This window comes from Lissotriton vulgaris, chromosome 10, assembly GCF_964263255.1.
Source record: "Lissotriton vulgaris chromosome 10, aLisVul1.2, whole genome shotgun sequence".
In the NCBI taxonomy this organism is placed as follows: Eukaryota; Metazoa; Chordata; class Amphibia; order Caudata; family Salamandridae; genus Lissotriton; species Lissotriton vulgaris.
Window position 1 is genome coordinate 74078759 of NC_141698.1, and position 12781 is coordinate 74091539.

At 40.4% G+C, this 12781-nt stretch overlaps 1 protein-coding gene across 1 annotated transcript in view; it reads left to right on the forward strand.

The window, feature by feature from the left end:
• The window catches only part of LOC147684693 (uncharacterized), a 207340-nt gene that overhangs the window by 138876 nt on the left and 55683 nt on the right, over positions 1–12781 (forward strand). The window contains exons 16-23 of the mRNA XM_086940529.1: positions 5829–6000; positions 7890–8102; positions 9792–9953; positions 10324–10470; positions 10925–10974; positions 11353–11473; positions 11577–11662; positions 11935–12064. Coding sequence (XP_086796655.1) covers positions 5829–6000; positions 7890–8102; positions 9792–9953; positions 10324–10470; positions 10925–10974; positions 11353–11473; positions 11577–11662; positions 11935–12064 — 1081 coding nt within the window. The remainder of the gene's footprint in view (positions 1–5828; positions 6001–7889; positions 8103–9791; positions 9954–10323; positions 10471–10924; positions 10975–11352; positions 11474–11576; positions 11663–11934; positions 12065–12781) is intronic.

Below are 12781 nucleotides of genomic sequence, written 5' to 3' on the forward strand. Positions count from 1 at the left end.
GCACGTGTAGTGCACTTTACTACGGACTTATTGGTAAATTAAATATGCCATTTGAGAATAAGTCAATATTACCATGTTTTATGCAGCAAGCACATACACTCGAGCACTGGTTAGCAGTGGTAAAGTGCCCAGAGACCAAAAGCTAACAAAAACGAATTCAGTTTAAAGGGGAGGAAGAAGGCAAAACGTTTGGGGTTGACCTTGCGTCCAACAATTATTGTCATCATTATTATTATTTTCACACAATGGTTCAGCAGCTTCAAAGTGCCGCCGATGCCACTCGTTGCCTTATTTGTCCATCAGCCACATTTTCTTTTTCCACCTACAGTTAAAAAACATCTTCTTTGGATTTCCACATCCCTTTACCTTGAAATGTTTCTTTTTCTTTCGATGATTCAGTGGCATCATAGATGTTTTGTTTCGGAATTGATGTATTAGTGGAAAATGTTGGAGTAACCCTATGAATGCATGTGTTATCTCATGAATCAATGTGTTGCTATAGGACTAGGGCAGTGCTTAATTGGTGAAAGAAAGAGTGCTGATGCCCAAGGCTTTGCTCAGAGATCGGCGACCAGTGCAATTAAGCGTTGGCACGCGGAATCTCAAGGGTGGTAACCTTTAATTCACTTCAGACACTCCCTGCCCCTTTCTCTGGCTCTTGCATGTTCCTGCTTTCTCCTTTCATGACGGTTAGCCGTCTTTCTTTTCATCTGTCTTTCTGACCTGCCTGTTTTTCCCTCTCTTGCACTCAGTAAACATTTGATGCAGGAAATGAGTCCTGTTCCCCAAAAATAAGTGCTGGTATCCCCAACTGGCAACCACCAGCTCAAATTAAGCACTGGGTTACGGCAGTGTGTCTCTCTGAAGAATAGGTCAGTTCAGTTTCAAAAACTTTATTCGATTCAAAACAAAAGAATCATAAAAGTTGACAATTACATTTACAAACATAATTTAAAATTCATTTTTAAAGAGAGTCTTACAGTTATAACACTATAAAAATTCATTAGTTAATATAGTCACAAATAAAGCCCATAGTTTTACTTTCAATTAATTCAGATGGTTCATGAATTCTTCGTACCGGGGTATATATTAGAGGGCAGGTAAGATAAGTAATAGAAAATCACAATGCAACAGTATACGATATACATAATCAAAGGGTCAGCTTCTTGGAGCCATATTTAGCCATACCGTTTTCTAATCAAGAGTGACACTTGTATAAAGTTTAACATTGCACAACAAACACCAGATGATGGCAAAGATAATAAATAATCATAACCCTCTTTGTAATGGCATGGTTGTTTTTCCTTGAGGATCGGCTTAATAAACCTGATTCTCGGGTCCTTGTATAGAGAACAGAAAAGAACAATATGCATCGTGCTTTGGCTGTCTTTGTTATTACAAGGACAGGGGGGCAGTTTCTCGCACCAGCCCCCCTGTTTAGGAAACGCATAAAGGAAGTGCAGGGTGTGTAACCTAAACCTTGTCAAATAAAATCGCCATTGCACATGATTTGTGAAGGTTAGATAAAACTGGTGCTGCAAAGTGGCCTTAGGAACATAAGGGCTAACCAGGGAGTTCGCAAGCGGTGATTTCCAATAATTTGTTTTAATTACAGTTTTGATATCTCCCTGTATATTTTCGGGATTGTCAAATATATCTCCCAAGCCTATTCTATGGAGCATTTCTTTTACATAAGATAGCCAGGGGATCTGATTCATATTTGCCAGTTCTAAGCAGTCCCGGAGGATATCTCTGGTAAGCTGTAAGTCCTCTGATAGCCATATTTTGCCCCATAACAATAAAGGGGAAAGGCGAATGATGTCCCTCACATAGGTTAGACCTATTTCGTTATGGGCAAATCTGTTTTAAGAGCCTGATGGAATAGCCAATACACGTTTTAAAAATTTATTCTCCATAATCTGTATCGTGTCAGGGCTATCGGTCCCCCAAACCCCTGCCCCATAGGTAGCAACCGACAAACATTTAGCTTTGTACAAGGTTTTTAGGTGTATGACAGGTTTTTGGCCTAATTTGCCACAGAAACGAAACAGACCCTCTATTGAGCGACTAGCACTCTGAACTCGTGTCTTCATTAACGGGGCCCAGCTTAGTTTGTTGTTGAAAAGGTTTCCCAGATAATTAAAATTTTAAACCTTTTCAATAATGGAGTTACTTACTACAAACTTTCTACTTTTGGTGCCCTTTGGGCCACAGACCATAACAAAGGATTTGGCAAAGTTTACCTTGAGGTCTAGGTCCAACATAAATTTGTGGAAGGCATCAAGACAATGCTGCATACTATTTGCTGTGAGTGTCATGAGTACCGTGTCGTCGGCATAAGAAAGCATTGGAATGCTCCTGCCGTTGACCTTTGGGAAATCATGACAGTGGTCCAACAGATATTTTTCTAGACCATTGGTGTATACAAGAAACAAAAAAGGAGCTAATATGCATCCTTGTCGGACACCCTCAGTTGAGAGGATAGACTTAGTTTTCTCTCCCCCTGGCCCAAACCTTATGGCTACAGTAGTAGATTCATGGAGTCTACGGAGCAAAGTGACCAAGGGTTCCTCGAAACCCATGACCTCCATCATTTGCCACAGCTTGCTCCGACTCACAGTGTCGAATGCACTTGAGAGGTCCATGAAGGCAAGATGAATTGAAGATTTCCTTGCCTTCATGTATTTCCCTATGATCAGGGCCAGATTCAGGCACTGTTCGACAGTACCTTTGCCTTTTCTGAATGCATATTGGGAATTCACAATAAGGCCCACAGAGTCTGCCCATGATTCTAGTCTGGCTAAAATGACCCTACCCAGAATCTTACATGATGCCTCAATTAATGAGATTGGGCGATAGCATCGGGGGTCTGATCTGTCGCCCTTCTTAAAAATTGGCACCACTACTGCCTCCTTCCATGATGCCGGAATGCAGCTAATGACAACTGCTCTAAAAACGTTTAACAGCACGGGGGCCCAAGCCTTAACATTGTGCTTAAAAAAGTCCAAAGGCACTAGATCAGGGCCAGGTGCTTTTAATGGTATGCCTTTCGACAGAGCATCTTCCACTTCTTGCAGGGTGAGCGATGAGCTCAAGGACAGGGAGGATTGAGAGACCACCGTTTCCTTTGCATCTCCTGGTGATAGTTCGTTGGGTAAAGTTCCATGGGGATTAAAAATGTTCCAGAAATGTGATTCCCATGTTTCACATGCTATCTGCATCACAATATTGTCCTTGCCATTATTTGTAAAAAGGGGGCGATTGATGACTTCCCAGAAAAGCCAGCTATCCTTCAGTTCCGAGGCCTTTTCTAGATCTTCCCAGGCTTGATTTTTTAAATCCGACTTTCTTGTTTTTATGGCTTCTTTATAGGCCAATCTGGATGCTCTAACCAGTTCTATATCCCTAGGTTTTTGTTTTAATGCCGCTTTCAGGGATCTGTTTGTTGCCGAACATGCAGCATCAAACCATCTTGGGCCTAGCCTTTTGTTTTTACCAATTGGTTTTGTGAGGCGTTCGGCTACATGCCTACATAAAGATTCAAAGTTTCCTATGACCTTTTCTGGGTTAGTTGTAGGTGTTAGACATGCCTCGTATTCAGAGCTATATCCATTTAGGATCTCTGCCTCAAGACCCACTGCATCTATTTTACCCCATTTAATAGTAATGCCTTGGTTCCTGCTATACTTTACAGGTTGCTCCCAAACAGGGTGTGTGGGTTTAATAGGACAAAGCAGGGATAGGATTAGAGGGTTATGGTCACTGGCAGCATTAGCAATTACTTCCAACTTATCAACATAGTAAAAGTGCCCACTGGAGACAATTACAAAGTCAATAAAACTCATCGTACCTCTGGTACCCTGAAACGTCGGTATTGGAGTAGAATTTAGGCCAACCCAGGGCTCCGCTATGCATAAATCATTTAGAATAATGATGTTGTTTAAGACGTCCCCCTGGGGTGTATGTTTGAAGTGTAACAGGGGTTGATCATGGGAGTCTCTCAAGCCACACACCTTCAAGTCCCCATAGGTGCATAATGAACAGTTGAAATCTCCCACCCAGATGACAAATAATAGGGGTTGCTCTTGGCTTGCCCTGGCTATGGCCTCCTCCAATTTCGACATTACGAATGTCTCATTGTTGTCAAAGATGTTATAATACCAGTTAATCAGCAACAATGGTTCAGGAAACAAATTAACCAACATCAACACTTGAAACCATGGGGAGTCAACTATCATAGAAGTTACAAGTTTACATAGTTTTAAGGAGGTTGCTGTCATTAGGCCACCTTTTGCCCTACCCACTTGTGAAGGTATCGCTAGGGTATTAAAGGCTTGGAAGCCCTCGATGTTCTGGGTGGATCGGCTCCATGTTTCCTGAAGGCACAAGATGTCAGAGTCACCCACAAAGTCTAACCATGCCTCATCCTCCAACCTTGAGGCGAGCCCAGCAATGTTCCAAGAAATTAGACGCATCCTTAGTTCATTTTGGTTCTTTCTGACTGGTTCGGGTAATACTTCCAGATTATACCTTAAGATGATTGAACTTGGTTCACTTTCTTTAGTAAGGTCTGCCTCAGGGGCTTGGGCGTTAGAAGTACGATCGTCACCAACGGAAACATTCTCCCGTGAGTTATCGTTACAACTTTCTCCCTTCTCCCTCTGGCTGGGCTCACCTATTGTTAAGGTATTAGTAATACAGGGAGGATTTTGTGATGGTCAATCTATCTCTTCCATACCTGCAAGTGGATCAAAACGGTTTCTTAAGGGGATATTGCTTGGGAACCATCCTAGGTAATCTTCCCCCTGATATCTTGGTCTTAGGTCGTTGTGCCAAGTTTGCAAGGGGTTATTATTGTTATAAATTGATCCCCAATGGAAGCCATCACTCTGTTGCGGAGGTCCCCAGTTGTTTTGATTTGGCCATACAGCCCTATTTCTCCGGGCCCACCCAGGGTGTGTTTCACTGTTGAATGCCTGCCCAGTGTTCTTGTAAAGCAAAGTCGGGGGAGCAAAATTCAAATTTGGGTAAAAGTATTCTAGACCTATACATTGAATATCCCCAACTCTAGCAAATCTCGGTTTACAGCAGATAATATTTTTTACCCAGGTATCACTGAAGTTGATCAGGATACAGTCCCCCTCTAGGTCCTTCTCGCTTGGGCCCACCCAGGGGACTCTGCGCACACTAAGTATTTTTGTTTTGGAATCAGGAGGGAGTGGTCTGTTAATGTTAAGCCAGTATATTATTTTGTTTTTTAGTTCCTGAATTGATTCCGTTTTATTGGGCAAAACTGGGGGTACTCCAGTGAGTATTACCATAAAAGGGGCTGAGTCTGGGGGCAAGTTTACAGTTGGTAGTTTCCTTTTGTGTGCTCTCTCGTTGTCGTTACTTACTGCAGGCCCCTGTGAACATGTTTGTTTGGGCCCTTGGGTAGTTCCCTGTTTAGCAATAGTAGCTTCTGGTGTTGGTGTTGGTGTTGCACTACCCATATTTTTACTAGGGGGCCCCACAGTGACCGCCACTGCAGGTTTAGTACGAGCTAATGGTACAGGTTTTGTGCGTACTAAGGGGACCGGTGCTGCCCTAGGGTCACCAGTTGTGAGTGCTTTAAAAGTTTTACTCACATTTTTATTCTCTCCCCCTTTTTTTGGATTACTAGTGTTGGTGTTACCATTTTTATTGTTGAAGAATAGGTCAATAAACAGCCTTAAATTGAGGACAATGGTTATGAGCTGTGATTTGTTGTATTTTTTGCATGTTGACAGAAAGGTGGAGTATGCAGATAAATCTTAACCCATTCCCCTTGCATACTTCCCACATGCTAGTGTTCCTGGCAAGTTCATGTGCTTCCTCAGCCCCTCAAGCTTAAAGAACGTCAGTGCACAAGAAGCTCTACTTCTGGCCCAGCGACTGAGTGAGAACTGCCTGTCAAGCCAGAGAAACACCAGCACCAACATGACTGGACCAGCACCATTGCCGACACCAGAAGTGATGCAGGTAATTCTTTTGTGGTGCTAACATGCTCCAGAAGGCGGGATTGGGTTGAGATGTTCAAAGATCGCAGACATTTTAGAGTGATGATGAGTACCATTCCCAAAACTGATAAATGTTTGGTTGGAGCATTCGAGATGTGAAGTCATCTGCTACAAACCCTACATTATTATTGCAGCCTTTTGTGCCAATAAGGCATGGTGTTTTGATTATTTTGATTCATCAATATATAGAGAAAAACGAATGCAATTGACTTCAGATTAAAAGGATATCAGATTCTTGTTTGATTCACTTCAGAAGGAGAAAAATTACATGAAGTTATCAGATCTAAAGCATGAGGAAATGTAAGTAAGAATCAAAATGAATCAAAATCATTAAAGTCAAGTAAATGCTTATCCTATCACAAAACCTGGAATTGGAATCTATTTAGATAAAAGGATCTCCCATCAGCCTTGAAAGACCTCCCCCTCCTGCAACAGTGGTTCTTCTGCTATACTTCTACTACGAGCATCTTTCACCCGTCTTGGGATATACATGCTAACATGAGCTGTTATTCCAGGTGATATTTGTGACTATCTCTTCCTCCAAAGAGTCATCACTAGAGAAGCGATGTTTGCAGTCCCAGTATTTTTCCCTCTTGCAGGCTGCTCTCCCCATTTGCTGTGGCTTTTCCTGACATCTATTCATTGGTTTGCTCTAAGGATGCTTGCTGTATCTCAGGAAGTAGGGATCAGAATCAATAGTTTGAAGGGAGATATTAGTGGCCGTTGACTGGACAAGTCCATATTTCCATCCACAAGGAAAGTGATTCCAATTGCAGAGGAGCTACTGGAACAGTAAGTAAGGAGTAGAGAGGGCACTAGAGCAGAGATTATGAACACCCAACTGTTACGAGACTGAACAAGTGGGACAGCTGATAAGAATCGATAACTAGGAGAGTGGAACCAAGAAAAGTCACATAGAGGACTGATTTAATATCAGTGGGCCCAATTCACAGAACTAACTTACAACAAAATCCTAGACGTACTACTTTTGGTATTCACAGAAGGCATTTAGTAGTCTTAAATTAGGATTTTGTGTTAAATTAGGATTTCGTCTTAATTTAGGATTTTGTCCTAAATTAGGATTTTGTTTTAAACTAGGATTTTGTCTTAAATTAGGATTTTGTCTTAAATTAAGATTTTGTCCTAAATTAGGATTTTGTCTTAAATTAGGATTTTGTCCTAAATTAGGATTTTGGCTTAAGTTAGGATTTTGGCTTAAATTAAACGTAAGCTTAACTTAAGTTTGTCTTAAGTTTAATTTAAGACAAAATCCTAATTTAAGACAAAATCCTAATTTAGGACAAAATCCTAATTTAAGAAAAAATCCTAATTTAAAACAAAATCCTAATTTAGGACAAAATCCTAATTAAAGACAAAATCCTAATTTAAGACAAAATCCTAATTTAAGACAAAATCCTAATTTAGGACTAATAAATGCCTTCTGTGTTAGGATTTTGTCGTAGCTTAGTTCTGTGAATCGGCCCCATAGATTTTGCTTTTTTCTCTGGATGACAAAAATGAGGATGTGTGGCTAATTAAGCTATAGCGGCATCTCCAAAGAAGCTACTTTGTTTTGCATTACATGGCCCAAGATATTGGAAACTGTTTATTTTTTTTTCCTGAAATTGGTTCAAATGCCATGAATGCTTCCAAAGCCAGCCTAAGAGTTATCTCATTGGACTGCTTCAGACACATTTATGTTAGGTATGAGATGTCAAAAGCAGTAACTATGCAAAATATTTCTTGTCTACGCTGCTAAACCTTTCAGAGGTTTCTTCTGATTTTTGAAATGTGGAACTCCGGTGCTAACCATCAATAACCTGTCTTCTTCTTTTGCCTGGCCCTTCTCAGATTGCCATTTCACTGGTGAACAAACTCAACAACATTTCCGTAGACACCATCACAGCTTTGGGGCCAGTGGCTGTGGGACTCTCTCCATCCCAAATCGATGGCATCAGCAATAAAGACCTGGAGGCTTGCCTACCAACCCTCAGCAAAGTGCAAGGCTGGAGCCTCAGACAATCAACTGAGATTATGAGCAAACTAGCCAACGCTGGGCACAAGGTAACAAGACGTGCAGATGTTCTTCCTTTGGTATCCCATTCAAAAACATATACACCCTGATTCTATTGGCATCTCCCGGTTTCTGTTAGCACTTAGCTCTGTTTCTCAAAATGTAATGTTGAGACTGCATATACGCTGCTTATATGAAGACACAACTTATTTTCCTGGGTACCAGTAGAATTTATCAGAGTTAGGCCATGATCATATGAATGTTTTGGGTATGTAAAACACATTATTACCCAACGCTTTACGGGAAAATAATAAAGCATATTTTTGTTCTCAATTTAGCACCCTTTTAGTGTTATTGTGACCCTCCCATTCTTTCTGCAAACTTCCATTCTGTATGTGAAATGTTGCTATTGTGAGCCCCAAAGTTCTGCTTCTCTTTTTTTGCAGACACTTTCCTTCCAAGTTTATGATGAATAAATACATTTGGTGGTCAATTTACAGTGACTATGTATGCCTTAATCTTAACTTAGTCTTGCATATCCAGGAGTAAGTCACAGCTGCTCGCGGAAGATACATTTTTTATTGGGCCATGGATCTGTGAGACCCAAAGTGAACAAATCCATTCATTGTTCAAAGAGGAACCGTCCATCAGCATATGCGTGCCATTCTGATATACTAACAGCACCACCGATTCTGTGGATCGGTCCTTTTGGCAAAAATATACCAAAACGCTGATAAACCTTATTTTCAGAATTTATGCTTTTGAAAAAATTTTTTTTTTAATGATGGCGGTCACACAAAGCATGACAGTCAATCAGTCAAAGAATTTCTTTATTTGTTTAACAACAAAACCGAATAAGGATACCATTTTTAAAATAGATTTTAAATAAAAAAACAATAAGTATCATAAATACATAAAAATGTAAAACAATAAAACACCTATTATGGATTTAAAACAATAAAGAATCACAGCCATTAATAGTGACTCTACGATAGCTGCCAACCACATAACATGTCAGCTGATCTGATTCAATCTGTTGAAACATTATGGTATGTCTAAACTCTTTGACAATTCATGAATCCTCTTTATTAACAGAGGAACTAAGCAAGACCGAAACATACGAAAGATACGGTTCTATATTCAGTTTGTTCCTTAATATAAATGCACGTTGATCATTGGCTTGTCAGGTTCGACGGCTCCCTGGTAAAACGCTGACGTGTTAAGAATACATTCTTAAACCATGGTACATCTTTATTAATATGCAGTTTATGTATAAAAAAGTTTGGGTCTCCCAGGCTCATTACATAATTTTCTGATACAACAAAACTATGGTATTTTCTGATGACAGTCCATTTTAAAGACTCAGTAATGAGATGGAGTCTGCTCACATAAAAAGATAGGACAGTCCTATCTTTTTATGTGCGGAAACTCCACAGTTGTAAAGATACTACTCATAAAATACCTTTGTGAATAGCAAACAATTGTAAACTTACACAAAAGTGTAAGTTTCCCTTTGTAAATCGGCCCTCAGTGTTCGGTAGACGGTCATGCTTCTTACTTCTGTGTTACTAGGAGCTCCGTGCTCTGACACGTCTTCATTCCTTACTGCAGGTAGTTCATAAGGAATGACACCCACTCAACCGCCAAAAACACGCATGCATTCTGAACACATACAAACACTCATACATGAACTCTCTCTGTCTCTCTCGGTCTTCTTTTACTTGTATTTCCTATTTCAGTTCAACAACCTGGGAGAAATGGGCAGTCTTGTGAGTGGTGTTTCCATAAGCCAGCTGCAAGAACTGCCTGCGGCCATCCTCGTGGAGGACTTGAAGAATCCTTTGGTTACAAGCCAGTTGCCCTATGCACCGCCCTCTGTACAGGATGCAATAGTTCAAAAGGTAAAATATGGTTTTCGGCATAGTAAAGATAATGATGTTTAATGCAATAATAAGATGTCATGGCTCCAGTCTGATTTGGGCAGTAATTCCAATTCAGCCTAGGACCAAGAAGCAATCCAGGTTTTGCTGTGGGGGTTAATCATCTTTAAGTCCATTCTTTAAATAGTTCTAATCTGAAGGTAGCCATCTCTTGATAACATTTTAAAATCAATATTTTTCCTTCACCTTAAATTTAATCCCTCAATAAACCCCAAATGTAAATATCACAAAATTTGATTCTTGAACTACATTTTTCAACAGTGCTTCAATGTGTTTGGTAATAATGGCAGAATTATAGTTTTCAATGTTTGTGTACCACTTTCCATTTTAGATTGCATCTGTTGCTTCCGGCCCGGGGGATTTGATCAGAAAAATCGACAATAGTCTTGTTTGCATAATTCCGAAAGGGAGCTTAATCTTCAAAACTGAAATACCAAATGTCGGGGATCTCAACACTAAACAATGGTGTAAAGATCAAGTAAGTGCAATCACCATGAGTGTAGAAAGGAGTACATGACTATAAGATCAGAACTCAAAGAGGGAATCAGTGGACAGCTGAACGGGTAGTTCTCTCAAAGCTTGTCGCTGTAGATCATTCACTGCTTCTAACTTTTGTCTACATGGATAGCTTTATGATGGTTGCAAATAATTTTGACTCAATGGGATAAGACATTTTGTTTTGACTAGATGACACTGATAGATGAGTCTCTGGATTAGATCATAGATTGAACGGTTTTAGGACTTTGTGTGTGGGGGAGAGCTTGTGCAGCATGGGCAACAGTATTTCAAGAAAGATATGAACTGACTTTAGTGGTAGCTTGAGTCTGCCGAGGAGGTTTATCTGTAGACCTCAAGAAGTCAAAGTCACTGCAACAGGCAAAGTCACCCCTGGAGGTGACATTTATTGGTTTTTACTTTGCTTTCTTCTTCAGGCTTCCATGTTTTTTCCAGATGTGATGAAATCAGGAGCTAACCCTCAAAGGTAAGGAACTGCTCTTTCTGTTCACTTACAAAATCAGTACCTGGGTGGGCCAACAAGAACACTTCAAATGTAGCAACGGCCACTCTTCTGCGGTTCTTTTTGGCACATTGACTAGCCCCCGGAGTGGGACATCATAGGCTACAAGTTCTATTCTGTTGCTTCCACAACTGTGAACATATTAGTAGAACAATGACATTTTTTATGTTCTCTAATGCAAATTAGTTCCTTTCCTGGAAATCATACCAGTGTTCTTTGGTAGGACTAGAGGACCTAATAAATGCATAGAAAGAAACAATTGCTCTCTATGTTTGTCTCTTGCCACATTTTAAACATGAGGTCTTACTTCGTTCAACTAAAATATTCTCTTCTGATTTTCAGTTTATCCCCTTATATCCTGCAAGGCTTCACCTGCGCAGCATCCAACGATATGAACCTGAGTACCTGCCAGCAACTGGCAAAAGCCATGAGGGATACGAAGGCACAATTAGATGAAGATCAGGTTGGTCTTGTCACAGATAGCTTTTTCTTTCCAACCTCACACACAACCCACTAGATCATCTTTAATGGTGACAATAAAAATGCCCTGCCTCATTTCATTTCAGCTGTCTTGCTTAACAAAAAAGTTGGCCAGCAATGGAAACCTCAATGATTTTGAAAATTATCCACCAGAGATGTTGTTCTTTCTCAGGTAAAAGTCACATGTTTATGCTAAAGCATATTAAGCCAGAAGTGGCTTGTTTTAAAAGGCATGCATTACAATGGCAACTGAATCCTCAGAGGTCCATAGCCACTAATGACCATCTCATGGTTCCAGCAATTAGGCTTGATTTAATTTTAGCAGACTTTCCCATTCTTGGCCTATGGACGCAGGTGTTCAGATAACACAGCCAAATTAGCAATCAGTTGTGGAGTTGGTGATCCTTCATTGCCACTTTAAGGTTTTGTGTCTTCTGCCTGCAGCTCCTCAAATTATTCAGCATTTGGAGGCTGCAAAGAGTACTTCAAAAGAGTTGGTGCCGCCGACTTTGAGATCCTGCGTCCTGAGTCTTATCAGCGCAAGCGCCTCCTGTCTGAAGCCTTAACGTGCCTAGTAAGTAGAAGACGGTCATCCAGTGTTTAGCAGGACGATTTGGGTTTATAGCGCAACCTCAACCACCATATAGAGTGGATGGCAGGACCAGCAGAGAAATTGTACTTACCTGAATTGAAAGACTTTTTCATACGTATTATTAAAATGTAAGGTAAGATGGCAAATTCTTATTCCATCAGAATACCATCATTAGTTAGGAACAATTCTAACATGGCGTCAAATGACGGCATACTGCTCTATGTGGAGGTGATGTCCTAGTTTCTTGTTATTTAATCACATTTTGTTTTATTGAATACACATTTCAATGAAAACATTTCACTGAAAAACAACTTTATTGGCAAAATCTCCCAGGAATAATCTATATAATCTAGATTAATAAATAGAATAATAGGCCCACAATTAAAGTTAGTGGCAGGGTTAGTGTAAACTTTAGAGTCAGGGGACAGGTCATGGTAAGGTTAGGAACAGGTTAATGTTAGATAAGGTTAAAAATAAGAGATACAGGGCATAATTTAGAGTTTGGCAGACATGGTAGTCTGTTGCAAACGTAACGGAGTGCCCTGCTACCAAACCCTTGGTCCACCTGACGGAGCCCCCCATTGGCTCCATCGCTGGAAACTTCCATCAATGGACCAACAGAGTAGGGACCGGCAGAGGAAAGACATTACACCGTCTGCTCTATTTAGATTGGGTGATGTAATGACTTTTGTCCTGTAC